Genomic DNA, 27,679 nt, shown 5'->3' on the forward strand with positions numbered 1-27,679 from the left:
TCAGCTGCTAGGAGCCTGTGTAATTTTATCTTAGTAATGCAACTCCGTTATTATTCCTATAACAACTGTCTACTGCTATTTTGGAAGCTTATTAAACTGGCCTCAGCATTCCAGAGAGTCCATTCACATCTGACCTGAGCATTCTAAGGCAGAGCCTCCTGAACCCAGAGCCCCCTTGCCTGGGAGCTGGAGTACTGCCCATCATTGCAGACAAGCTTTGAATCAGTGTCTTCAGTAAAACTATAAAAATATATTTACAAAGATATTTACAAAGCCATCTGTCACAAGCAGAGTCCGGTCTGATACATTTTAAATGCTAACAAATGCCGCTGATCCAATTTTGTTTGACTGCTGCTGCCACATGTCTTGGGATTCATGAGGGCCTGAGCTGTTTTTCTTTCATTTTTGTATTGCTACCTGAAGCATGGGGATTTAGTAATAGAGTTTCTATTTTTAAAAGGTAAATGATGTCTAAGCCACGTAAGCAGACAACTACAATTAAAGCATTAAAAATGTTTTGCTACAACAAGTAAAACTTGTGGTCAAAAATTTCAAACCTGGGTGCCTAATTTTAGGCCCTTAGATCCATATTTGGGGGCCTCAAGAGAAGCAGTTTGAGTTTCAGTCAGTGGAAGCTGCACGTGCTGAGCACCTTTGAAAATCAGGCCACTTTTATTTAGGTGCCTAAATATGCACTTAGGTGATGAACTTTGGTTACTCAAGTTTGTAAACTCTGACCTTATTTTATTTAAGATGAGCTACAGTAGGCTGCCCAGATAGCAAGTATGAAAAATAGGGACAGAGTGTGGGGGGTAATAGGCACCTATATAAGAAAAAGCCCCAAATATTGGGACATCTGGTCACCCTAAGCTACAGTGACTCTATTAGGCAACAAACCACTCAAACAGATGCAGAAAAGCAATTATGAGAAGAAAGCAAAGCTGCTATCCCTCTCTGAATATGGTGAGGAGATGGCAAATGGAAACCTTCTTAGATGCTGTTCAAGGAAAATGCTCTTGGATACTTTAGATTACAAATAACTAATGGATAACAGTTGGAAAGAGAGTGAAAAGGCATCTTGAAAATTAAAATAGGCTCTGAAAAATCATAATCCACAATGCAACATACTGCTACGAAAACTATCCTACACCTGAGTTGAATACTATCCAACGGAGACAGAATGAGAGCATTGGTGTGAATGGTTATAAGACAATTCAGATGCTCTTTGGTACACCTGAAGAAGATCTCCTCAGCTGGTGTAATTAAATGACCTGCCTGCTAATAATGGCTCCTTGTGTTTGTGGGTGTCGATGAGATTGCTGCCTTACTGTAGATTCCTATTACACTGATATCAAGCATAGTCCTTTCATAAATAATTGGTCATGTTATCCCAGTAACTAACGAAGTTCTCTTGGAATTATTTAGACCAATTGTGCAGGGGGAAATGGAAAGATAAAATAAGATAAAGCAATGTTGTTCTCTTATCTAAGTGCTAAAGCTCCCTCTAGCGATGAGAATGTTCCTTAAGCAGTTATAAACATCAAATACAAAATAATACAGGCCTAGTATGGCTGTCTATTCACACTCTATGCCTTCCTGGCTCTTGGCTGGATTATTGCAATGTGCTTTATCTGGGACTCCAACTGAAAACTACTCATAAATTTCAGCCACAGAAGAACACAGCAGCACAACTGCTTTAGGACCTTTGTCTACAAGAACAACGAGGAGTCCGGTAGCACTTTAAAGACTAACAGATTTATTTGGGCATAAGCTTTTTTCAGATGCTAAAGAAGTGAGGTTTTTTACCCATGAAAGCTTATGCCCAAATAAATCTGTTAGTCTTTAAAGTGCCACCGGACTCCTCGTTGTTTTTGTGGATACAGACTAACACGGCTACCTCTCTGATACTTTGTCTACAAGAGTTTATGAGGCCAGTATGTTGCAAACTGCACCTGCTGCCTGTTATCTCACAAGTATACTTCAAGATTTTATATATAATCTCTTTTAGTAACATGGGACCTAATAAACTGTATCTTAATTTATGCCCCACTATGGTAATTAAGAGCAGTGATGACCAAAGGCCTAGTGTCCCCAGATATAATCTCAAAATGGTGGTAGGATGGATGGCTTTCTCCTTCAAGTGCCACAACTCTACTCAGTAATGTTCTGTCCTCAAACTCCCTGGCCTGTGTTATACAGGAGGCCAGAGGAGATAATCATAATGATCCCTTCTGGCCTTAAATTCTATGAATCTCAACCTAAACCATGGAATATCTATGGCAATCTTCCTGGCAAGTCGACAAACACTTTAAATGGCCTTTTTGTAGTTTTCTCACCTATAATTTTAATGATAGTTTGTGCACAGTGCTGTATACAATATAAAAGGCAAAGAAAGATTACATGACATGCCTGACCACGGCTACATTGCAATTCAGCGACAGGCCCAAGAATGGAAGAACACAGACTTCTTCCTATCCCCCACTCTAGGGTTGCCAACTCTGACTGATCCTATTAAAATCTTCCGGATTGCTTTCAATAGTCACCGGGAGATAGATGCTGATTCCGGGAGACGCCAGGCCAATCCTGGAGGGTTGGCAACCCTATTCCACTCCTCTGCTCTCACCTTCACAAAACACCACAGCAAACATGTGACAATCCTGAGAGTTTAGAAGAATGCATATTCTTAGTGCCTTAGACTGGAAGGAAACTGAGATATTTTCTGCCATGTGCCAATACACACTGATTTTTCTACTATGTTGACTTCATCACAGTCTTCCCTCCCTCCCCACCTCCAAAGACAAAATTCTCTGCTGATAGATGAAAATGCATTCTCTGAATTTTCCAAACCATTTCCATGAAACAATAAAACCACAATACAGTGTTTAAGGATAAGATTCGTAATCCCGATCCTTCAATGAGAGTAACACAGGCTTACCCCTGTGCCTCATGGAGTTTATTATGGGATTGGGATGGGAGTTCTAGCAACAAATTTACCAACTAAAATAATTTCCACCAAAGGCAAAGCAGAAGTTGGTTCCAGATAAGAAAAAATACAGTTGATATTGACTTACACAGTCTGATTTTTCTAACTATTGTATAGTTTAAATAGTTTAGATTTTGGAGAAATTACATAGTTTAAAATAATGTTTTTTTAAAAAGCAATGCATGTTATCCTCAGCCATCCAATCAAGTTTTGCATAGCTTAAACTACAACCTCCTCTTGTGGTCAAGTAAAATTAATATCTAAACATGTGAGATTTTTTCCCCACAGAAAAACATCTTAAAACATTATTTTCTTAGGGAGAAAAAAAAGCAAATTATACACATGCTTAGAAAGAATGAAATGATATGATTTTTTCAAATAAAAGTTTACAGTTCATATCACCATTGTAAATCAAGAACATCATTAAAACTCTACCTGAGAGTTCTGGATGCTTCCATTACATAAACACAGGCCTGCGGAACAAACTACATACAGCAAACTCCTAACCAGAGTTTCTGCCACTTACAGTGTCCCTTTTTAAAAATGTCCCAGACACAGTGCCCCCCCCCCCCAAAAAAGGCCTATTGGTACATTAGACTCAAGTTTACATATAGATTCAGATCTAAATAGAGATATAGATCCCTCCCTTCCCTCAGAGACCCCACTGCTGATCTACCAGGAATTGAACTCTGGAGTGCACTGACTGATAAACACATTGGACCTTAGGCTCAAAGTTAAAAATGGCCTCCTGCTTCAGCTTGCTTGTAAATGCCACCAAATGGCAATATCACCTCATATGGCTAATCAGCTACATGTACTGTACCCTGAAGAGCAATGTGGGATGTAAGTCACTGAGCAGACCCTGAGGAGGAATCCAGCAAAGTAGCAGGGTGGACTGGAAAATGGCTCGTTTTTTCAGTTCAGTGGCATTTATAAGGAAGATGAGGCTGGAGGACAGTTTTACTGTTCAGCCCCCAGCTGGATGTGTTAGTCTGTCACAGTGGACCCAGGGACTTTTAGCAGATGGTCAGCTCCTTGTCCAGAGAGCAGTAAGCAATTAAAGGTCTCTCCTCTTGAACCAATTTTTGATTGTTCAGGCCTGCAGGAGTTTTCAATGGGAGTTTTCTTAGTCCGGCCTGAAATTAAGAGGCTTTCAAAGTGTGAAACTAACATTGATCCCTGGAAAGACCTTATTCTAAACAAACAGAAATTCCCTCCTGATGAGAGTTCAAAGCCAAGTCCCCAGCAGCTGTCTGCATTGGTTTCCACTCCCTCTGGGATAAATATTCATGAGCCAGCCTGGTTTCCAATGGAGACAGTAAACACACTGGGGAAGCCAGCAACTATCAGGGGGTTCTGTTTCGGTTGTACACACAGAATAAAACTAACCCTGGCAAACTCGGCAGAACACTTTACACCAGGCTTTGCTACTAACACAGCCGCTGTTCTGGGGACTTTGAGATCAACGTCAAGTGGTCTCGCCTGCACACAGCAGTAGCTGGTGTCTCAGAAGCGGAGAATTAGGTCTTGCTGGCTACAGCCGGTATCTTTAGCCTTTGGTAAGGATTGTTCTTTTTAAGATTATTATTACAGTGAAGCTTCTCTTAGTAGTCACCCAATGGGGCAACACAAACCAGCTGCCTAGTAGAAGTGGGTTATTAAGTAAAGGGGAAACAAAATAGCACATAGGTCGCCTGTTGGAGGTTGGGTTCTTAGTGCAGATTCCTTACCAAATCCTGAAAGAAAGTGCTAGGAGAGAAAGGGATGCAGGAGAGAGAGCTGTGGAATTGGAGGGTCTTGGAGAGCATCTCCTCTTAGCCTTCCTAGTGGTGACAACATATCGCGTCACAGGGGAGACACAGATGGGAAGCAGATCAACTGGATTCAGGAGAACCACCTCCGCCGGGTACCGGTTACCAGCAGCCAGACCTTTGGTGAAACTCGCCTCATCCTCATCTCCTTCTCTCAGCACCACCCAGCATGGGAAAGCTCTGCCTGCCAGTCGGGTCTTAGCACAACAGGCAGCCCGGGCCTGGGAGGAGGAGCAGGCAGCACTGCAGAGGGACCCGGTTCGGCAGGACAAGATCTGGAGGGAGTTTATGGATGCTGAGTGGAGGGGAAGAAAATATTGGTAAGTACCTCAATTCCAATTTCACGTCCTCATCTTAACACTGCCACTGCTCAGAGACATAGGATATATCTACACTGTAGCTGGAAGGGGCAATTTCCAGCTCGAGTAGATATGCCTGCGCTAGCTCTGATCAAACTAGCATGATAAAGACAGAAGTGTAGCTGTGGTGGTATGAGTGGCAGGAGGGGCCAGCCATGCGAGTATGTACCTAGGGTCTCAGATGGGATCACACTCAGGGTAGCTAGCCCAGCCTGACATTTGCACTGCTGTGGCTGTACTCTATATTTAGTGCACTTACTTGAGCTAGCATGGGTATGTCGACTTGAGCTGGAAATCACACCTACGCTCAGTGCGGACATACCCTGAGGGCCTGATCCAAAACCCATTAAGTCAATGGAAAGACTTCCACTAAATGGAGTTTGGATCAGGCCCTAATCCTGCAACTGCTGAGAGTAAACACCATCTCTGTTCTCCTCTTTTTTGCAATACTTTATTGGAGCATATCTCCTGGCAAGTCATGCTTGAACGGAAACAGAGACACTAAAGAACCCCAGGCTTAATACTGCTCAGCTGTATATGGATGTCCACACTGTGAGGATACAAATGTGACAGCATCTGTAATTGATTGCACAGATGCTGATATTATTGCCTGTTCTCAAATTCTTGGAAGTGGCTGAAGTACAGATTGGACAGAGTGTTCTGCCAAAAACTTATTTGTACTTCAACCCTGCAAATCTCTTGAGTGCCCCTAACCCTGCACATATAGACACACACACACACACACAGGGAAAATCCCATTGTTACTAATATATCAGCAGGGTGTACAGCATGCCCAGGGCATAAATTATGCTTTGACTGGATATATACACAGCTGAGCTGATGGAACCAGGCATTAAGATCTCTCTCTCTCTCTCTCTCACACATACACACACACACACACACACACACTATTTGTGGTCATTCTCCAATTTACAACATAAACATGCCCGCTAGAAGAATATCTTTGGTAAAAGCAAGGTGAGCTTGAGTTCCAATTGTATGCCAGCCTCATCCAGCCAGACACCAGGGAAGCAAGGTAATAAGTAGGTGATCAGCTACCATGTCACCTTTCCTTGGATTCAGTGGGAAGGAGGGAAGAGAAGATCTTTCGGTAGCTCCTCTTCTCCCACCAGCAGATGGCACCAATCCTAGCAGTGATTGCTTCTTTCCTCAGGGACATATTTTTAACTTCTGTCTTTGCCTCTTTAACTCAGCCTCCAGGTGAGAGGAACAAAGCTCACCAGCAGCTCCACATCCCCGCACAGAGCTTGGGATGGGAGAAGTCCTCTCCATTCTGGTAGCCTAGGAATGAAAGAGGGTGTAAGGGAATGGGACCAATGGGCTGATTTTCATATGATGAAGCCCAGGCATTCCCTGATTAGTAGTACTTCGGAATACAAATATAGTATTATCCAGATCTGATATGTTTGTACAGTGCCTAGCACAATGGGACCCTGATCTTGGCTGGGGCTTCTAGACACAACTGAGATATGAAAATATATAATAATAAATACAATGCCAATTAATTATTATTATATGCTAAGCTGCACTGCAGGACTTTCACACCACAGTAGCAGTGTCCACATGATGAGTTACTGCACAGCAAGCTAGTGAGCTGTAGATTTACACCGTGGTTTGCCGTGCAGTAACTCACCAGGAAGGCAAGCCCTTAGTAGCACCTTCTCTCCACAGATACCAAAGCACTTCATAAAGATGGCTATACTGTCATTAGCCCCATTTTACAGCTGGGGAAAGTGAAGGGATTTGCCCAAACTCACAAAGCAAATTAGTGGCAGAGCCAGGAATAGGACTCAGGTTTCCTGACTCATAATCCTGCGATCATGCCACAGCTTCCAGTTTGTCCATTTGTACAAAACACTGTAGCAGGTGGCAGCTCCCCTACCTGCAAATAAAGCTTAGCATGACAACAAAGAAAGCCATGTGGTTATTGCGGGAGGGAGGTGTTAAACACAGAGAGCTTTATGACTGTAAGAAACTGTTCTCCTATTAAACTAGCCTGAGCAGCAGGAAATGGATGGATTGTAAACGTCGAATTTGAAACTTAAATAGACTCTCAAATGGCAGACACAACAGTGGCAGGTCAGCAAACAAACTTCTCTTTATTGAGTTACTTTTCTAAGGAGAGCACATACTTCAGGTGCTTCTGCCTGCCTGTTATTTTTAAAGTAGACAGCCTGTAGGGCTGTGAAAACCAAACAGAATATCACTATGTTTGTACTTGTTAGGAGGAATTTCTTTCTATTAACATGGCTATTAACTAGAAAAATGAGGGTAGAATACTTAGAATTCTGGCTAAGCTTGGGGATTACTCTATGTCAAAGTTTGGGTATCGTTAGTAATAACTTTTAATTGACACTAGCTGATCTCTGGGTTGTGGGTTGCTGGAAATGGAATTTTCATTGTGAGAAAAATTGTGCAAAGACAGACATCAGAGCAGCATCTATTATTGTGCCAGCAACCATAACGCAGATGTCTTTGGAACACAAGAGCTCATCCACATGTTTTGGAGCTGACACTCTTGAACTTTTAGCCAATTCGGTAAATGAAGATGTTTGCAGCTCCTGCTAAGAGCAGATCAACATGTCTGCACCATGTGAAACCATTCTGTGTATCCACTGTGTGTGTGTGATTCTAATTGTTCAGATGCCACAGTGATGAGCATGATATAAGTACATGAATTAACAACTTGTGGCCCAGTTGTGTTCAAATTCAGAGCTAGATTCATTCTGAGAAGAATGTACAACTTGGTTCTAAAATAAAGTCTGACTGTACCAAGAAATTCTAGTCACACAATTGAGGTAAAAATTATCTGGAGAGAAAGAGAGATCGGTACAGTAGCAACCCACAAAACCCTGGTCTGTATTAAAAGGCAAAATCACTATTGTAATTATCTGACTACTTCTGCTGAGAGGAAAGAGTTTGTCCTGAAAAAATGTGAGTGAAAACCTTTCATTTATTATTTGTTACAGGGACTGTGTCTTACTATGTGTTTGTATACTGCCTATCACAGTGTGATCCCAGTTGTGATGGGGGTCTTCCATTAATACCCACTTCTGCTCAAAGGAACATCTATAGTCATTACAAATATTTATACATTTAAAATAGCTCAAAATAATCTCTTAATCAGGGGCTGAGCCTGCTCATTTTCTCTTGTAAAAAGAAAAGAAACCTAAAATTAATTGATCATTTGGAATCACTACTCTTTGTCTTTTGCAGCTTTATTCTATGATACAGAATCAGGTTTATTTTAAATCATAGAAAACTTATTAAACTAATGTACAGAACAGGAATGAGTCATTTAAGTTAAAAACTTTTTTTTTTCTTTTCCAAGGTACCAGAATTGGGGTTTCATGAAGGACTATGATCCAATGGTAGGTAACACATAAATTTACTAACTGTAATCCAGGCTCTTTTTGGTTTACAACAGGATTTCTAGTAGGCTAATATTCTAAATTAAGCCATCCTTGAAACTAATTTGTCAAATTGTTTAAGATTAAAAACTGCAGGAAAATATGCCCAAGGAATCTGAAGTGCCACTCATCTGCTATTCTCGTTCTAAGCAGATGGAATGCACTGTGTGTGTATTTCACCTCAGTTTTGATTAAAGTACAAATGCCGTAAAAGGACTGACATTTTAAAAGAATGCTTGAAGAATCAGCCTAGGAAGGAATTTAAGAAATATTGTCAGCACAATAGAATCTGAGTCATTTATTTTAAAAAACCCATCATCATCTTCTCAACAAGTTTATAAATGGGTTATATGATGTGGTTGCCTATAATAGCAGGATACTGGACTTGATGACTTGGGGAGCGGGGCGAGGATATCTTCCATCTTATGTTCTTGCCATCACCACCACCACAGTGGTCCTGACTGACAGCCCATGTAATGCTGTTGAAGTCAATGGGTTTGCATGGGAAGTCATGCTCCCAATGATAAAATTCACATTCATTGTGAATGGGAGCAGTATCAGGTCCTCGCTTGAAGCAGAATTTCCTCTCCAGGTGCCTATATTCTAAGAGGGGGAGTGTTATCTTATCACAAGAATGTACACCAATGACTTTGAATCCAATCCTGCAGCTCTTACTCAGGCAAAACTCCTCCTTGGAGTAACTGAACATTTGCCTGTGTAAGGACACAGGACCAAACCATTTATATTTTAAAATACCAAATGACTGCAAAAAATTTTTAAAAATGTATGATTCAACCAGCCAATCTGAAACACTGCATCCTGATGAAAGTTGATGCATTAAATTACCATGTGCTCAGACTGTTCTTTGATTGGTTCAAAGGGATAACTTCTTGGATGCTGCTTCTTTAAAGACTGCTGACCCTTGGTGAATAAGATGGTATACCACTTTTCAACAGCAAATTAAGCTGTGTCTTCTTGGAAGCTGATGGGGTGTCACCAATTTCAGTTAGCTTGATAATGATTAAGTTTACTGTCTCTACAGAGCATTTTCACATAAATTCAGTATATAAAATGTCAGGTAAAATTTTTCAAAATATCTGAGTGACTTAGGATCTTAGGTCTCATTGACTTTCAATTTCATTTTTGAAAATGGGAATTAGAGGCTGTTGAAAATTTACCCAGAATCTTAAGCAAGGGTCTTTCCATTTATTTTTTCCAGGGTAAGAAAAAGGAGCAGGAGCAACTGCCCGAGTATATGCCTGTGTTCTCAGACAAAATTCCCAACACCACCAACCAGACTATCGGCAGTAGAATGAACACTGAAATTGGCAAAACTCTAGTAAATATGGATTACTTCCTCAGCCATGGAAGACAAAAGAAGAAACTTGAGCATGAGTTCCTGCCCTCCTAGTGTTAGAAAGAAAATATCCCTAACAAGATATGTGGCAGGATTCAAGCTAACTATCTTTTTAGAGTCTCACAGTAATGAAGTTACAAAGCATCAAATCCTATCCTGATATCACTATCTTGCACGGCATTTTTTTTTCATGAGCAAAGGTGGACCTTGTGCTTAAAAAAATCTTCTGGGGAAATCCTCTTAATATTTGGAGTGATCAGATTAGAGTGGATATAAACATGTGCTGTTTAGATCACAGAGTCCAATCATGCTCCCATCAAAGAAAATGGCATTAACTTCAGAGGGAACAGGGTCACCACCAGAAAAGAAACCCTAACTTATCTAAGATTGGTCACAAGATCTTGCCAGATGCAAGATAATATTATATTTTTAATTTCAAAGTAATCATTGCACTAGATAGCAGCAGTCCCTTGTGTTCCGTTCATCTAGCTAGGGTTTTTAATCACATTCCCCATCACCTCAATGTCTGACCTCATCACTGAAAGTAAAAACCAAGATGATGAAAACCTCTGTTCTAATTTTTCTCCCTACTTCTGTGGAAATGGATGCAATTTTCCATTTTTTTAATTTGCTTTTTCCCTTTTCCTTCCTTTTACTACTACCACTTCCCTCCTCTTTCTCTTCTCCTCTCACTTTGTCTGATTTAGTTGTTTCTTGGGGAATACTAATACAAGGAAGAGGGTTTTACACTCTGCTCTGGAGGCACTGGTAGTCATTCTGATCTCCTTCAGTGATAAGTTCCAAGGTTCTGTTGCCCAGAAAACCTGGTCTCCCGTTCTTACAAGCTTCACCCTTGAGTTTAACAGATGCATAGTACCTAAAGAATGTAGTTGCCCAGGAAGATTATCATCATCTTGAGAGAGGGATCATTCTTTAAGGTATCTAGAATCAGTTCTCTGGTGCGGCTTGAAGGCAAGGATGAAGACTTTGGTTTGACCAGGGAATGGGAATACAACGCAGAGCACTGAGACGATGCGAAGAGGATGGCTGTTTTCTGAACTAATTTTAGTTTAAGGTTGGAGTGCTCAGACCAAGGTGAAGAGGGCTTTAGCAATCCAGCTTGAAGATCCCGAAAGTATGGATCACTGTAGCAGAGTCACCACCCAAATACAACTGGGCACAATGCTCTAGCCAGACTTCAGTGGAAAGGCATTTTTCTGTAGTTGCAGCTATTTCAGACTCCAGCAGCAGGGGGCAGCCCAAACGCACTCAAAAGGTGGGGACCAATTTGGCAACTGAGAGCTAGCCACCCTCAATAGAAGGTGAGGTGATGGGATTTCAGCAAGGCAAAGGGACAGTTTGGAGCTGGTGCTCTCTGTGCTGGGGAGTAAAGGAGATGTAGAGGTAGGTGCCACCTGCTGCCATTTAAGACCATGGCAACACACAGTTCCCCTAATGGTTTCACCTATGTTTTAAAGGCTGGGGAGAGAATTGATCCTTGTAGGATGCCACAGCTGAGCTCTCTGGAGATGGAGGAACACCACAATCTGCGAGCAGCCTGAAAGGAGGACTGTCTTCATTTCAGTGCTTTGCCATTGACCCTAGAGGAGATGCAGGAGTCTTCTATAGTAAATGGTCTCAAAACAACTGTATAGAGTTGCACAAAGCAGGGGTGACATAACCATCCTCCTGCCCCCTCACCCTGACAGTCCATGCTCTCTCCTGGGCCTGAGGACTGCTTCCCTTTCCTCCCCCACCACAGCATCTAAAATAGGTAGAGAAGAGACCAGGTGCGCCCCCATCTCTACATTGACCAGCAAAGCTTGCTGGCTACAAAGAGGAATGAATGCTACCCCACCTAAGCACACAGAGATGTGCTCACTCTGTGTGCTAGAAAGTCCAGCACTGCATCCAAGACTAGCCTGTGCAGCTTGCAATTTACATTATCTCCTGGGAAATTAACATTCAGTTCTGGGCTGTAATTAGATTCCTGATCCTGAGAGATACTGCGCAGCCCCAACTCCCATTGAGGTAGGAGTTGCATGCTGAGTTGCAGGTGGTCAGTACCTCTCAGGATCAAGCCCTTATCCAGCCTCATGTAAGAACAGCTCATTTATAACTAGGGCCCTACCAAATTCACAGCCATGAAAAAGCATCATGGACCGTGAAATCTGGTCTCCCCCTGTGAAATCTGGTCTTTTGTGTGCTTTTACCCTATACCATACAGATTTCACAAAGACCAGCGTTTCTCCAATTGGGGGTCCTGACCCAAAAGGGAGTTGCAGGGGGGTCACAAGGTTATTTTAGGGCCGTCACAGTATTGCCACCCTTACTTCTGCGCTGCCTTCAGAGCTGGGCAGCCGGAGAGTGGCTGCTGTTGGCTGGGCACCCAGCTCTGAAGGCAGCGCCCTGCCAGCAGCAGCACAGAAGTAAGGCTGGCAGTACCATACCATGCCACCCTTGCTTCTGCGCTGCTGCCTTCGGAGCTGGGAGGCCGGAGAGTGGCGGCTGCTGACTGAGGGCCCAGCTCAGCAGGCAGCAGTGCAGACGTAAGGGTGGCAATACCATACCATGCCATCCTTACTTCTGCGTTGCTGCTGGCGACGGCTCTGCCTTCAGAGCTGGGCTCCCACCCAGCAGCCGCCACTCTCCAGCTGCCTAGCTCTGAAGGCAGTGACACTGTCAGCAGCAGCACAGAAGTAAGAGTAGCAGTTCTGCAACCGCCCCTTTACAATAACCTTGTGACCTCCCCCCCTCCACACACAACTCCTTTTCGGGGCAGGACCCCTACAATTACAACACAATGAAATTTCAGATTTAAATAGCTGAAATCATGAAATTTACTATTTTTAAAATCCTATGATCATGAAATTGACCAAAATGGACTGTGAAATTGGTAGGGCCCTATTTATAACTCATTCAGCAAAGAACACTGAAAGCACATGAGGTTACATGCCTAGCAACCTGCAGGTGGCACTCCAGACCAAACAATCCCTTAGAAAGGAAACTAAGGGAAAGCAATGTTACGCAATGATTTTTAAAATTAACATTCCTATTGGCAGCATGCCAGATTCTCAGCGTGCTTACTCCTGTGTAAATCCAGAGTAACTCCACTGAAGAGTTACTCCAGATTTACACTGGGGTAGCTGAGTACATTCTCTCTCTTTTTTAAATTGGATTAAAAGCATCAAGCAAAATAATGCCACAGTAATTTCAGGGGGTGTGTGGTGTGAGGAGGTTGCAGTGAAATGTCATACTGGTTTGTCTTTTTAATTAAAGTGTCTTGGCTTTAACTGATGAAAAAATCATTTATTTTACGCAACTATTTTGATTTATTGCTGGAATGAGTTGCTGTGCGTCATCGGTGTTAAATCAGGCTGCTCTGTGCAGAGGTTTAGCCATGATGGAAATGAGAGAAGGGACATTTCACATCTTTGCTACTTGGCAATGGAAGTTTTTTGGTTCAAGTAAGGGAAATGGCTTCTTTTCAGAACTGTGTAGTGTCAATGAGGATGTGGAATTTGGGTAGAAATTAGATTTTAACTCTAAGGGCCCGATTCTGCCTTAGGGTATATGTCTACACTGCAGTTGGGGGTGTGATTGTAGCTCAGGTAGGCATACCTGCTCTAGCTTTAATCTAGCTAGCATGGCTGAAAATAATACTCTGGCACAGGCTGTACAAACCCACCTGGAATCAGCCTGCCAAACTAGCTAGTTTAAAGCTAGCAGGAATATACCTACCTGAGCACCAATATTGCCTCCGCTTGCAAAGTAAATGTCCCCTTAGATACACAGTTGCAACTCTCATTGAAATTCTGTGCACAAGCACACAGAAATTAGATCTACCGGTATGTGTCTAAGGGAAGACTGGTGCATAGGAGATTTATACCTGAGGGAGTTGAAATTAGAGCTGGTCAAAAAATTTCTGTAAACTAGTATTGCTGGGTTTTGACCAGCTCATAGATTAGTTGAAATTTTTTGAATATTTGAAATGTTGATAATTTAAATTTAAATAATTGATAATTTAAATAAAATATCCACATTTTTTCTGCATGGATTTTATCCCTAAAATATCTTTTCTACATATTAATCATCTCCACATTTTTTGAAATTATATTTTTAAGCCTTTCTATCTAGTTGTAAATGTAACAAAAGTTTTTCTAAGAGCTTGATTATGTTATCCTTATTCATATAGTCCCCTTGAGGTCAATAACTACATCCTTATTCAAAGAAGTTCGTGCCAATGTCCTCCCAGCAGCTGAGACTAGCAAGAAATAAAAATACTTTGAAATTTCACACTTATGCCTTCATGTCATATGTATGCTCACAAATCACTGAAATCCTCTTTCAGCATATTTTTACAATGGTTTTGCTTACAAATAGTGATCCTGATACTGCAGTCTTTACACAGGCAAAGCTCCCATTGAAGTGCCAGATGGGGTCTTCTACTAAGTACTTGTACTGATTGAAGCATGTTTATGCAATACAAAGCAAGGTCCTAATCCTGCAAATATTTATGTACAGAATTCTACTGTGCGTAGGCCTATTGATTTCAATGGGGCTACTTAACTTTACGCGCGTGAAGTACATCGGTAAGCGCTTGCAGGATCAGGGCCGTCACTATGTTACCATTGCAAAAAACCCTGGGTAAAAGCAACAGGAGTTTTACATCAGAAGGGTAGCCGTGTTAGTCTGGATCTGTAAAAAGCAACAGAGAGTCCTGTGGCACCTTTAAGAGTAACAGATGTATTGGAGCATAAGCTTTCGTGGGTGAATGCCAGACGCATTATGTATATAGTTTAAAATGTATTTTGTTAGGGAAAAAAGTCGCACGATTAACCTAAACACAAAGTACATGGTTCTGTTCAAAAACCCCAGGGATAAATTACAAATTGCTACGCTCGCTTGGCAAATGTACCCCGGCAAGGCTCAATTCTTTCTAGAAGCTTTTGAGGATGCTACCAAAAGATCTTATGGCTACCTGGTGGTGGATTTAAATGCTTCCACACCAGAAGCTTATAGACTAAGAACTGGTCTTTTCCCTCCAGACTGGCCAGAAAGAAAGAACTTTGAAAAGAACAACAGCCGGGTATAAAAAGAGATGACTTATCGGCAGGCCCCTTTTTAACAGCCGGGGCTGCTGACCGAAAACATGTCTAGCTGCGTGAAGAGAAACCTGGGCCTTTTAAAATTACTTAGCAAATCGTCCCCACAGCAAAGGAGGGCTATACTGTGTTCGGCCTCTGACGATCTAGTAGCGGCCATCTCAGAAATAGCGCTCAATACCTTAAAAGGAAACGTACCTTTAACACAGAATCAAGTGCGTGTGCTGAAAAAGAAATGCACGCTTATAAAAACTTTGTGTAATAAAAGGGTTTCACTTAAAAGAAAAAAGCATCTGGTGAAGCAGTCTGGGGGGTTTATCGGACCTCTGTTAAATTTTGCTATCCCTCTGATAACGGGGCTTTTAACTAATCGATAATGGAGTATGCAGAAAAAATGTTCCTGGTGCCCAGCCACCAGTTGGAGCAATTAAGGGCTCCCCCTCCGGCAGAGGAAAATATCAGAACAACTGCAACTCGCTTACTGGATGCTGAAATGAAGTCTGTTCTTCAAAGAACTGACTTGGCCGAATACGAAAAGGCTAAATTTTACAGCGCCGTGCTTCAAAGGTACCTAATGTACGTGAAGCAGAGCGATGCGGATAAAGGGAAAATAAGTCTGTTTCTACCAGAACAGGAACGAAGTGTGACTGCTAAACCCCCAGAAACACCAAAGAACTCAGACTCTGTTGCTCAGGAGGTGTTGGATAACGTGAATAAGCGTTATAAGAAAAATGCAATAGTATTGCTAAATAAGCTGGGCCAGGATAAAAATCTCTCTTCATGGAACGATAAAGGGTCTTTTGTGTACAAAGGCTCTGTGACAGAGAGTCCTGTGACACCTTTAAGACTAACAGATGTATTGGAGCATAAGCTTTTGTGGGTGAATGCCCACTTCGTCGGATGCATGCGACGAAGTGGGCATTCACCCACGAAAGCTTATGCTCCAATACATCTATTAGTCTTAAAGGTGCCACAGGACCCTCTGTTGCTTTTTACAGGAGTTTTACAGAAAATCTTTGTAAGCATACCTGGGATTGTGCCAAAGCATACAGGGATTTTCAACTTAATCATGAAAGTGCACAGCTTTAGAATTAACAGTGCCATGCATTGTTGCCAGATTACAATATTCCAGAACTTTGTTGCCCAGATTCGATGTGTGATTATGTTAATACTTTGACTTTCTGATTAAGATAATTGAAAGGGGGATTGAAAATGGGTTTAAAATGCTGGTAAGTGGCAATTAAATATTAATAGCTTATTTCTTCCCCGAAGGTACTGAGCACTCACAACTCCTGTTGAAATCAATGCAGGCCACAAGCACTCAGCATCTTTGAAAAATCAGGTCATAAACCCATTTCACTAACAAATGTCTGCAAGGGGAAAGTGATTGCTTAGAAAATAAAACAAATAAAGGACAGTACAGCCTTGATAATCTGAGTGATGCATAGACATTTTGAATAGATCTGGATAATTTATGTTATTTAGTTGTAATCCAAAACTCTAGAAAATTACCAACCAGTAAATAAAAATCAGAGTCAAACAATATCCTACCTCACCCACATATTATCAGCCCTCATCACATCCTTCCTTTTGCAAAAGCCTGGTAAGATAAGATGGGTTTTTCAGCTTACTCTGAAACGTCAGCAGACATGGGCTATTTCAAGCCAGCTGGGACTCCAGATTCTAAAGCTGAGAGCCTCTTGCAGAGAATCCCCTGCCAGCAGCCCCCTCTTCTTTAATGTGAGGATGCTCCTAGTTGAGCCTATGCTGAGCTCAATGGCAACAATATCACAAAGGAAGAGTGGTGCTCTCTAGGGTAGGCAGGTGCCAAGTCATAAATCCTAAAATCAAAGCTAGCACCTAAGGCTAAACCAAAAGGCAGCCAGAGCTAATCAAGGAGCTCTTGTGCAACATCTCCGCAGTAAGATGTCTTAATCAAGAAGGCTGTCACATTCTATACCAGTTTCACTGTTCAAATTTATCTGAGGTATAGTTCCACATACTCTGCAGTTGTTCAGTCTAAAGGTGACAAAAGCCTGGATGATGGATCCACACACTAGAGAAATGATTGCAACCACCAAGCTAGATGCAGAAAAGCAGTCTTGGCTCCTGCTGCTATCTGGTCATCTTAGGATATGTCTACACCAGAAATTAAGGTATATTTGGAATGTGGCAGACCTACCAATGCTAGCTTTAATTTAGCTAGTGTGGGTAACAATAGCAGTGAAGACATGCTGCCTAGGACCCTGGCATCAACCAGCAATCTGAGTATATACCCAGAGTCCCTGATGGGCTTGTAGTGGGGCAGCTAATCCATGAGGTCACATCATTATTACCACTGTTATCTGCGACAGCTTGATTAAAACTAGTGCAGGTATGCACTTGCAGTGTAGATGTACGCTAAGAGTAGCTGGGGATCTAACCAAAACTGCAAACTGAGTTAACGACTGAGAAAAGACAGTCACAAACTCTCATCACAAGGGCAGATATAATCCTCACTCTATCCACCATTTGCTTCCCTGAATCCAAAAGCATCATTTCTGTCACATCTCAAGTAAACATTATACTCCTGGGCGAATTCTGTGCCAAAAAAAAATTAAAAATTCTGCACGCAGTATTTTAAAATTCTGCATATTTTATTTGTCAAAATACGTCAATATAATCATGCCAATTTCAATTATTTTGGTAATTTATTTCAAAATACCTGTCAGCAAGTATGTCTGTAACAATACAGACAAAAAAATAAAGATTCAGAGGATTTTTTTTTTGACAAATAGATTCCTTACTAGGCATATTAATACAGAACTCTGAGTAATAATTCATTGAAACTACAATACAGAAACATATTTTCCACACCCCTCTGAAGCAGTGCAAAGGCTTGGGGAAGTCAAGAGAAATGGAGCAGCTGAGGGAGAGGGAAGGAGCCTAGGAGTGAACCTGGAAGCAGGGCCGGCTCCAGGTTTTCTGCCACCCCAAAAAAAAAAAAAAAAAAAAAAAAAAAGCGTGGCAGCACGATCGCGCCACTCCACTCTTCAGCAGCAATTCGGTGGCCGGTCCTTTGCTCCGAGAGGGACTGAGGGACCCGCCGCCGAAGACCCGGACGTGCCACCCCAATAGCGGCCGGAGTGCCACCCCTTGGTATTGGCCGCCCCAAGAACCTGCTTCTTTAGCTGGTGCCTGGAGCCAGCCCTGCCTGGAAGGTTGTTGGGTGTGGGTGGGAGAAGTATAGAACAGATTATTTTTATGGGGGAGGGAAGGGATTGTTAGGGAGTTGGGGAGTCTCCCCCATGCAGACCCTAGCTGACCCCAAGCCTCTTCTATTCAGTTAGGCACATCTACCCCTGTTCCTGTGTGTCCCTGCACCCCCTATCTGCTGTCCCCATGTGTCCCTGAATCCCCCTTCCCTCATCCCCATGTTGCCTGGCAGCATCCCTCCCAGTCAGCCCCTGGCTCAGTGCTGTCACTAGCTCCTGAGATTGTGCTCCAGTCTGTACCCCCAATAGCCCTTCTGAACCCCAGTCTGTGACCACCACCACCACCCCCTTCCCAGAAGCCCCGTGGTATGTCCCACTCTGTCTGTCCTAACCTGGCTTGGCAGACAGGGCAGGGTGTTGTGATGAAGGCAGCCTGCTGTTGGCTGTTCTGGTGCCACAGTGGCCTCTGGTGGATGAAAGGTGGAACTGCAGCACTTCTCAGGCAGAATGTATTTTCTGTGAGGAAAAAATTCTGCACCAGACATGAATTCTGCGCATGCACAAGTGGCACACAATTCCCCCAGGAGTAACTTTAGCTAGCTAGCTAGCCCTCATTCATAGTAATGGATATTGCTATATACTGAAGATCAGACTAGATTATCATAATGGCCCCTTCTGGCCTTAAAATGTATGCATAATCAATTGAAATTCAGTGTGATTAATAGATCTTGAAGAAATGACACTGATGGAGATAAATGAGATTTGACTATTCGATGCCGAATTGTATTGTACATTTTTGTAAGTGTTCTTATGTATATAGTTATGTTCTTCAGTTTTATAAGCTTTGCTGTATTTGTTGCCAGATCCAAAACAAGAGATTAAACATGTTAAGACAATTCATTTTTCATATTTCCTACAGTTAGAGAACATGTACCAGTAAGAATATTACTCATATTCTTCAGCTTGATAAAGTGTTTTCCCTGGTGGATTTTGGAGCACTTTAACATTAGTGCTAACTGAATGCACTTGGTAGATTCTAATGCTCAAAAAATTGCATATTTTGTGTGTTCTCATTTGAAGCCCTGCTCATAAAAGGTAAAGAAAACATCAATGTGAAATCTACAGTATTTATACAGCAAAACACCAAATGCATTTGGTATTTATCACTTTGATAAAGTCAGGAATATAATTCTCAAAGGGGTTTTGCTGATTTTTTTAAAACACTAAAAAGATTTAGTTTGTGAGGTTTATCTCCCATGTAGTTCAAAATATAGTGAAACTGATGACGTAAATCCAATCATGTAGCTTAGAAATGCCTACATTTAAATTCCACATTTTCTGCCTTTTAAACATATTATAAAATAAAACTTCACTGTGTAGAAGTCATTTCAGTAGGTCAATAAGGGCACCAGTCCTGCATGAACAATAAAAAGGTAATAAGATTCCTGAAACAAACACACACAGAAGTTACATATGAACAATTAGATGCCGATCTATAATAGAACTGGCCTGGGCTTTATATAGATAGATAGATATAGCTATTCTGGTTTGCCTCCCACTTATATACAGTAATGTGTATACAGCATAAAGATCTGAATCAACAATCACCCTCAGTCAGGCACACTAACTCAAATATTCATGCCAAGACCAATACATTTTTTTAAATTAGTGGTAATTTGCCATAACCTCTTAAGAGGTGGGCGGGCCCAAACTTCCTGGTTCCACCCAGATCCAAGCAGTACAACTTTCCTAAGATATTTTAAGTAAACGGAGGGTTTCTAACATAAAAGCTCTATTGACTCTTTAAAGAGACGTGAACTGTAGCTCTTCCTCTCATTAAATGTACGTGGATCAGCTGGCTGAATTCCTTGAATCCTGGCTCTCTTTCAAGGATCTCACAAGCTCTGCATCTGCAACTGTGGAGTTGTATAGTTCTGTAAATCCCAGCTCTCTCTTTCCCAGAGAGAACAAATGCCAGACACACTTCATCTGACTTTTATCTTAACTCTCAAAAATCTCTCAGGAAAGTTATAAGCATCCACAAAACCACCCACAGAAGTTGTGTATGAAAGTTATGTAAAAATTGGGGCCAGATCCTTGCTTCAATACAGCCCCTTTGTGCTACTCTAGTGATGCAAAATGGTTGCAAAGTTAACTTAATCAGCTTCCAGGAGAATGCTCTTGTGTAGGGGAATCCCCCAGGTGGCATAAATGGATCAATACATAACATTAAAATGTAGTGTGTGAACACAGAGAAGAAAATATTAAACCAATTATCATGGGAGACCGCTTAATTCAGCAGAGGAGGTACAGAATCAGGACACCTGGGTTCTCTTCCTGGGTTTGCCACTGAATTGCTACGCGAGCTTGGGCAAGTCACTGAAACTCTCCCTGCTTCTGTTCTCCCATCTATCAACTCCCTGATTATCTGCCTTTGTAATAAAACTACTTTGTCAGGTCTGTGAATTTAAAGGTGCTATATAAGTAATGTAGGTAGTAATTATTGATGCAATTGAGAAACAAAGACAATCCAACCCAACAATTTATTCTACAAACATCAGCAACTGTCATAACGTTTATTAATAGCTATAAGATGGTTATTTTTCTTAGAATCCACATGAATTGAAAAGGTTGACAAGAATCCCTGTGAAGCAAAATTGCTGTATTACACAACATCTTGGCACTAGCAGTATTCTACCAGTTAGAGACAAGCCAGCCACAGACCCAAACACCCTTAGCTTGAATTCAAACCCAACTTCTGTAGCAGGCTTTTGCTATTCAGTTTTGCGAGAGAGTTCTCCAGGTGAAGAAGGAACGATTATGTGACCCTTGGGGTAAGTTTGTTGTTTGTAGTGTGCTTGCTGCTTGACTGAAATACACTGTGTGGTCTGTTTGTTTAGGGGACCGTGTGCTGAGCCTAGCGGCCTGCTAGGCAAGGCTCAGAGCTTCTGTCAAGGCTAATTCCCCACTCTGGCCTTCGAATGCAGAAGGTGGGGGCCGCAAGGATTCTAAAAATTAATACTGGCCACTTCAGGCTTGTATTAAACTTCCAAGGTTACAGCTTTTCTGACACCTTGGATTGGTAGATGCTGCCAACACCCAAGTGCAGAACCCCTTTGAGAGCCCAGGAAGGCGCACTTGGGAATTCCTTCCTATGGGGTACCCTCAAGCCCTTTCAGCCCCCCTCCAGGGAAGAGCTGAGAAAGAAAAAGGAAATCAGCTGTTGGCCCCAGCTAACTAAACAACATGTGCACAAACCTCTTAAGACACAAAAATCCAATTCTGTTCTTAAAAAAAGGTAATTTTTATTACTAAAAAAAAAGAAGAAGAAAATACATCTGAGAACTCAAGCTGTGCTGTTGAGGAGGATGAAAGTCTCAGGGAAGGGAGAACATCCAACTAGAGCAGGTGCAAATGATCCCATAGTTGGGACCCTCCTTCCAGATGATGATGTGATATCCTCTCGCACTGAGGATACCTCTCCAGGGGAGGGAACTCCAGTGATTAGAAAGAGACAGGTATTAGTAATGGGCAATTCAATCATTAGAAACATAGATAGCTGGGTTTGTGATGACCAGGAGAACCGCATGGTGACTTGCCTGCATGGTGTGAAGGGTGCGGATCTCTCAAGACATCTAGATAGACTTATGTATAGTGCTGGGGAGCAGCTGGTGGTCATGGTACATGTAGGTACCAATGATATAGGAAAGGATAAGAGAGAGGTCCTGGAGGCCAAATTTAGGCTGCTAGGTAAGAGATTGAAGTCCAGGATCTCCATAGTAGCATTCTCTGAAATGCTTCCAGTTCCACGCGCAGGGCCAGTTAGACAGGCAGAACTGCAGGGTCTCAATGCATGGATGAGACGATGGTGTAGGGAGGAGGGGTTTAGATTTATTAGGAACTGGGGAAACATTTGGGAAAAGGGGATCCTATACAGGAAGGATCAGCTCCACCTAAATCAAAATGGAACCAGATTGCTGGCACTTAACATTAAAAAGGTTGTAGAGCAGTTTTTAAACTAAGGGCTGGGGGAAAGCCGACAGGTGCGGAGGAGCACATGGTTCGGACAGAGACATCCCTTAGGGGAGGATCTATTAATGGAGATTCTCTATATCATAGTAAGGAGGAGAGGATGGAAGATGATAAAATAGGGGTAGGATCTGATGAGAAACAGTCAAATGAAAAAGAGTCCCATTCAATTACATCATGTAATGGCAGACAGCTAAAAAGTGAAAAGTTTTTAAAGTGCTTATATACAAATGCTAGAAGTCTAAATAATAAGATAGGTGAACTAGAGTGCATCATATTAAATGAGGATATTGATACAATGGGCATCACAGAAACTTGATGGAATGAGGATAATCAATGGGACACAGTAATACCAGGGTACAAAATATATTGGAAGGACAGAACAGATCATGCTGGTGAGGGAGTGGCACTATATGTGAAAGAAAGCGTAGAATCAAACGAAGTAAAAATCTTAAATGAACCAAACTGTACCATAGAATCTCTATGGACAGTAATTCCATGCTCTAATAATAAGAATATAGCAGTAGGGATAGATTACCGACCACCTGACCCAGGGGCGGCTCTATGTATCTTGCCGCCCCAAGCTTGCTGCGCTGGTGCCTGGAGCCACCCCTGACCTGACTAGAATGGGGATAGTGACTGTGAAATGTTTAGGGAGATTAGAGAGGCTATAAAAATAAAAAGCTCAATAATAAGGGGGGGGGGGGATTTCAGCTATCCCCATATTGACTGGGTACATATCACATCACGATGGGATGCAGAGATAAAGTTTCTTGACACTTTAAATGACTGCTTCTTGCAGCAGCTAGTCCTGAAACCCACAAGAGGAGGGGCAATTCTTGATTTAGTCCCAAGTGGAGAACAGGATCTAGTCCAAGAGGTGAATATAGTTGGACCGCTTGATAATAGTGACCATAATATAATTAAATTTAACATCCCTGTAGCGGGGAAAACACCACAGCAGCCCAAGACTGTAGTATTTAATTTCAGAAAGGGGAACTACACAAAAACGAGGAAGTTAGTTAAACTGAAATTAAAAGGTACAGCCCAAAAAGTGAAATTCCTGCAAGCTGCATGAAAACTTTTTAAAGACATCATAATAGAGGCTCAACTTAAATGTATACCCCAAATTAAAAAACATAGTAAGAGAACCAAAAAAGTGCCACCCTGGCTAAACAACAAAGTAAAAGAAGCAGTAAGAGACAAAAAGGCATCCTTTAAAAAATGGAAGTTAAATCCTAGTGAGGAAAATGGAAAGGTGCATAAACTCTGGCAAATGAAGTGTAAAAATATAATTAGAAAGGCCAAAAAAGAATTTGAAGAACAGCTAGCCAAAGACTCAAAAAGGAATAGCAAAAAAATTTTTGTAAGTACATCAGAAGCAGGAAGCCTGCTAAACAACCAGTGGGGCCACTGGACAATTGAGACGCTAAAGGAGCACTCAAGGACGATAAAGCCATTGCAGAGAAACTAATTAATTCTTTGCATCAGTCTTCATGACTGAGGATGTGAGGGAGATTCCCAAATCTGAGCCATTCTTTTTAGGTGACAAATCTGAGGAACTGTCCCAAATTGAGGTGTCAGAGGAGGTTTTGGAACAAATGGATAAACTAAGCAGTAATAAGTCACCAGGACCAGATAGTATTCACCCAAGAGTTCTGAAGGAACTCAAATGTGAAATTGTAGAACTACTAACTGTAGTTTGTAACCTATCATTTAAGTCTGCTTCTGTACCAAATGACTAGAGGATAGCTAATGTGACGCCAATTTTTAAAAAAGGACTCCAGATGTGATCCCGGCAATTTCAGGCTGGGATACCTAACTTCAGTACCAGGCAAATTGGTTGAAACTATAGCAATGAACAGAATTATCAAGATACATAGTTGAACATGATTTGTTGGGGAAGAGTCAAAATGGTTTTTGTAAAGGGAAATCATGCCTCACCAATCTATTAGAATTCATTGAGGGGGGTCAACAAGCATGTGCACAGAGGGATCCAGTGGATATAGTGTACTTAGATTTTCAGAAAGCCTTTGACAGGGTCTCTCACCAAAGGCTCTTAAGAAAAGTAAGCTGTCACGGGATAAGAGGGAAGGTCCTCTCACGGATTGGTAACTGGCTAAAAGATAGGAAACAAAGGGTAGGAGTAAATGGTCAGTTTTCAGAATGGAGAGAGGTAAATAGTGGTGTCCCCCAGGAGTCTGTACTGGGCCCAGTCCTATTCAACATATTCATAAATGATCTCGAAAAACGGGTAAACAGTGAGGTGGCAAAACTTGCAGAGGATACAAAACTATTCAATATAGTTAAGTCCCAATTAGACTGCGAAGAGCTACAAAAGGATCTCACAAAACTGGGTGACTGGGCAACAAAATGGCAGGTGAAATTTAATGTTGATAAATGCAAAGTAATACACATTGGAAAACATAATCCCAACTATACATATAAAATGATGGGGTCTAAATTAGCTGTTACCCCTCAAGAAAGAGATCTTGAATCATTGTGGATAGTTCTCTGAAAACATCCACTCAATGTGCAGCAGCAGTCAAAAAAGCGAACAGAATGTTGGGAATCATTAAGAAAGGGATAGATAAGACAGAAAAATATCATATTGCCTCTATATAAATCCATGATATGCCCACATCTTGAATACTGTGTGCAGATGTGGTCGCCCCATTTCAAAAAAGATATATTGGAATTGGAATAGATTCAGAAAAGGGGAACAAAAATGATTAGGGGTATGGAATGGCTGTCATATGAGGAAAGATTAATAAAAGAGGGACTCTTCAGCTTGGAAAAGAGACAACTAGGGGGGGAATATGATAGAGTTCTATAAAATCATGACTGGTGCGGAGAAAGTAAATAAGGAAGTGTTATTTACACCTTCTCATAACACAAGAACTAGGGGTCTCCAAATGAAATTAATAGGCAGCAGGTTTAAACAAACAAAAGGAAGTATTTTTTCACACAATGCACAGTCAACCTGTGGAACTCCTTGCCAGAGGATGTTGCAAAGGCCAAGACTATAACAGGGTTCAAAAAAGAACTACATAAATTCATGGAGGATACGTCCATCAATGGCTATTAGCCAGGATGGGCAGGGATGGTGCCCCTAGCCTTTGTTTGCCAGAAGCTGGGAATGGGAGACGGGATGGATCACTTGATTACCTGTTCTGTTCATTCCCTCTGGGACACCTGGCATTGGCCACTGTCGGAAAACAGGATGCTGGGCTAGATTGAACTTTGGTCTGACCCAAAATGGCTGTTTTTTTGAATGGCAAATGAACTTTCTACATAAAAGGGACACTGTCCTAATTTAATATAAAAACTCATTTAAAGAGATTCAGTGCAAACTACTCACCTTATGTGTCTTATCTCTATTTTTTTAATCCTGTGATGTTTTTCTGTTAGGATCTTAATAACCTACTTCTTAGCTATCTCAGCTAACCATATTATTTTAAATAACATGTCAATCCCCAGAGTGGCTTACAGACATCAATACAACTGCTCTGCTGTTACTGAATAAACTATTTCACAAAGCAAATACTGAGTCAACAAGTTGTATTTTTGCTTACAGTACTTCCATTCAAAATTCTGTGAAGCTTCTATTCAGCCTAACATTCAGCAGGCCTTTTGTAAGCACAGCAATATTCTCGTTCTGCCTCTAAAAACTATACGGCACATAGTACACGTAAAACCACTTAACTGGCATGCAGCCATCAACATTTTTCTTTCACAATATCATCTACATATGGAACAAATAGGAATCTGCAGGACAAGCCACCCAATGCAAAGGATGCCAAGTAAAAAAGCATTTGGCTGAATTGCAAACAAGCTGAGAAGACTATTAAAAAGTGGAGAACTAAAATAAATCATGTGCCCAAGACTCCTGGTTTTCCAGGAATGTCTAGTTTTAGGTGTTCTAACTTTCCAGTAGGGAGAGCAAAAAAAAAAAAAATGTTTTTTGTTTTGTTTTGCAGTTTTTGCTAAACCCTAGCTGGCCTGAGATAATGGTTATTTGCCTGCCAGGCATACCCACTTCCCCTGCCTCCTCTAGCTCTGCTGTCACACACCTGAACTCCCAGTGACAGCAGTGCAGCTTCTGCTATTCACTCCCTGCCTGCTGACAACCCTTGGCAGAGGGCAGCTGCCCTGTCAGATCTGCTTCTCCCCACCCCCAACTTAAGGCCAACACTTCAAAAGGTATGTGTTTAGGGCCCCAGAGCTCATCTGATCCGGTTATGCGGAGAGATGCTTGGCTCACAAACCTCTGAGAGATTGGGTCAGTGTGACACACACTTCAATTAACAGAACTGTCAGACTGAGTTAATCAGAAGCCCCCCACAACTATGACAAAAAAGGGGGTTGTGATCCCACCCAGGAGCTTGGACTGAGTGGTTGGAGAGGTTGTGCTGAGTATTGTTCTCTGTTTATGTGCTTGAGGGAAGGCAAAAGATTAGAGAAGACAGAACACACAACAGAATACAGAGAGAGAGAGAGAGAGAGAGAGAGAGGCACAGAGGCAAAAAGCAAGAAAGCCAAGCAGCAGCCTGTGAGTACCGCATTACCTTGGGAAAAGCCAGAGAGAGAGAGAGATTTTGGGCCTGGCCTCTGGTGCTGGCTAAAGAGGCTTGAGGCTGTAAGATAAGAAACTGCTCCTTTTTTTCTTTGTTTTTTTCCTGCATTTGGAGAAGCAGTACTTCGTACATTCCTTGTAAGTAAACAAGAATGCATCAATTTCCACTTCCAACTGGCACATCACCAGGGCCCTGAAATTTGACTAGCTGCTTGGGTTGAAAAGGGGGACAATACCATCAGTAGGAGATCATCATTCACATGCTTGGAGGCAGTATTGCCATACCCAAGCACTTAAAAAGGCAGACTCCCAAAAAGCATGAGATTGGCTTTAATTTTTTTTTTTTTAAATAATAAATGTTGTATTTGCTTCTAGCTTTTGAGACATAGCATGCTTGTTTTCAAACTTTTCTCCACAACCATGAGGGGTAGAACGTTACTCTTGTTTTAAAATGAAAGTTGAGAGTCTCACATACTGACACAGCTCTACATGCTTCAAGAACCACCAAATATTGAGAGAGTTACCAGCACTGCAGCAGGAGCAGACTGTCACCACAAAGCCATCTGCTCCACAAGACGGGCAGAGACAGCAGCTGCAACTTCACCCACAGCTGCTAGAGTGGAGGAGGAGGGAAGACCAAATACCTCCACGTTGCCCTGCCATATAACACTACAAGCCCCGTCCCAACTAGCTCAATTTACACTGGGAGAGCAAATTGGCCAAACCACCACAGCCAGATGGAGCTGAGGTAAGGAGCCTCTTACCTATTGTGCCTTTGCTCTTCAGGCAGGGCCGGCTCTGGCTTTTTCGCCGCCCCAGGCGAAAAAGCCTCCG

At 41.9% G+C, this 27,679-nt stretch overlaps 1 protein-coding gene across 1 annotated transcript; it reads left to right on the forward strand.

Moving 5' to 3' along the window:
* Nucleotides 1-4,690: 4,690 nt before the first annotated feature.
* On the forward strand, nucleotides 4,691-12,219 carry CUNH2orf50 (chromosome unknown C2orf50 homolog). The gene is made up of 3 exons (XM_024194868.3): nucleotides 4,691-5,114; nucleotides 8,506-8,545; nucleotides 9,804-12,219. The coding sequence occupies exons 1-3, from the start codon at nucleotides 4,846-4,848 to the stop codon at nucleotides 9,993-9,995; spliced, it is 501 nt and encodes a 166-aa protein (XP_024050636.1). The 5' UTR covers nucleotides 4,691-4,845; the 3' UTR covers nucleotides 9,996-12,219.
* The last annotated feature ends 15,460 nt before the right edge of the window (nucleotides 12,220-27,679 follow it).

This window comes from Terrapene carolina, unplaced genomic scaffold (assembly GCF_002925995.2).
Source record: "Terrapene carolina triunguis isolate 2854851 unplaced genomic scaffold, T_m_triunguis-2.0 Scaffold42, whole genome shotgun sequence".
NCBI classification, from domain to species: Eukaryota; Metazoa; Chordata; order Testudines; family Emydidae; genus Terrapene; species Terrapene triunguis.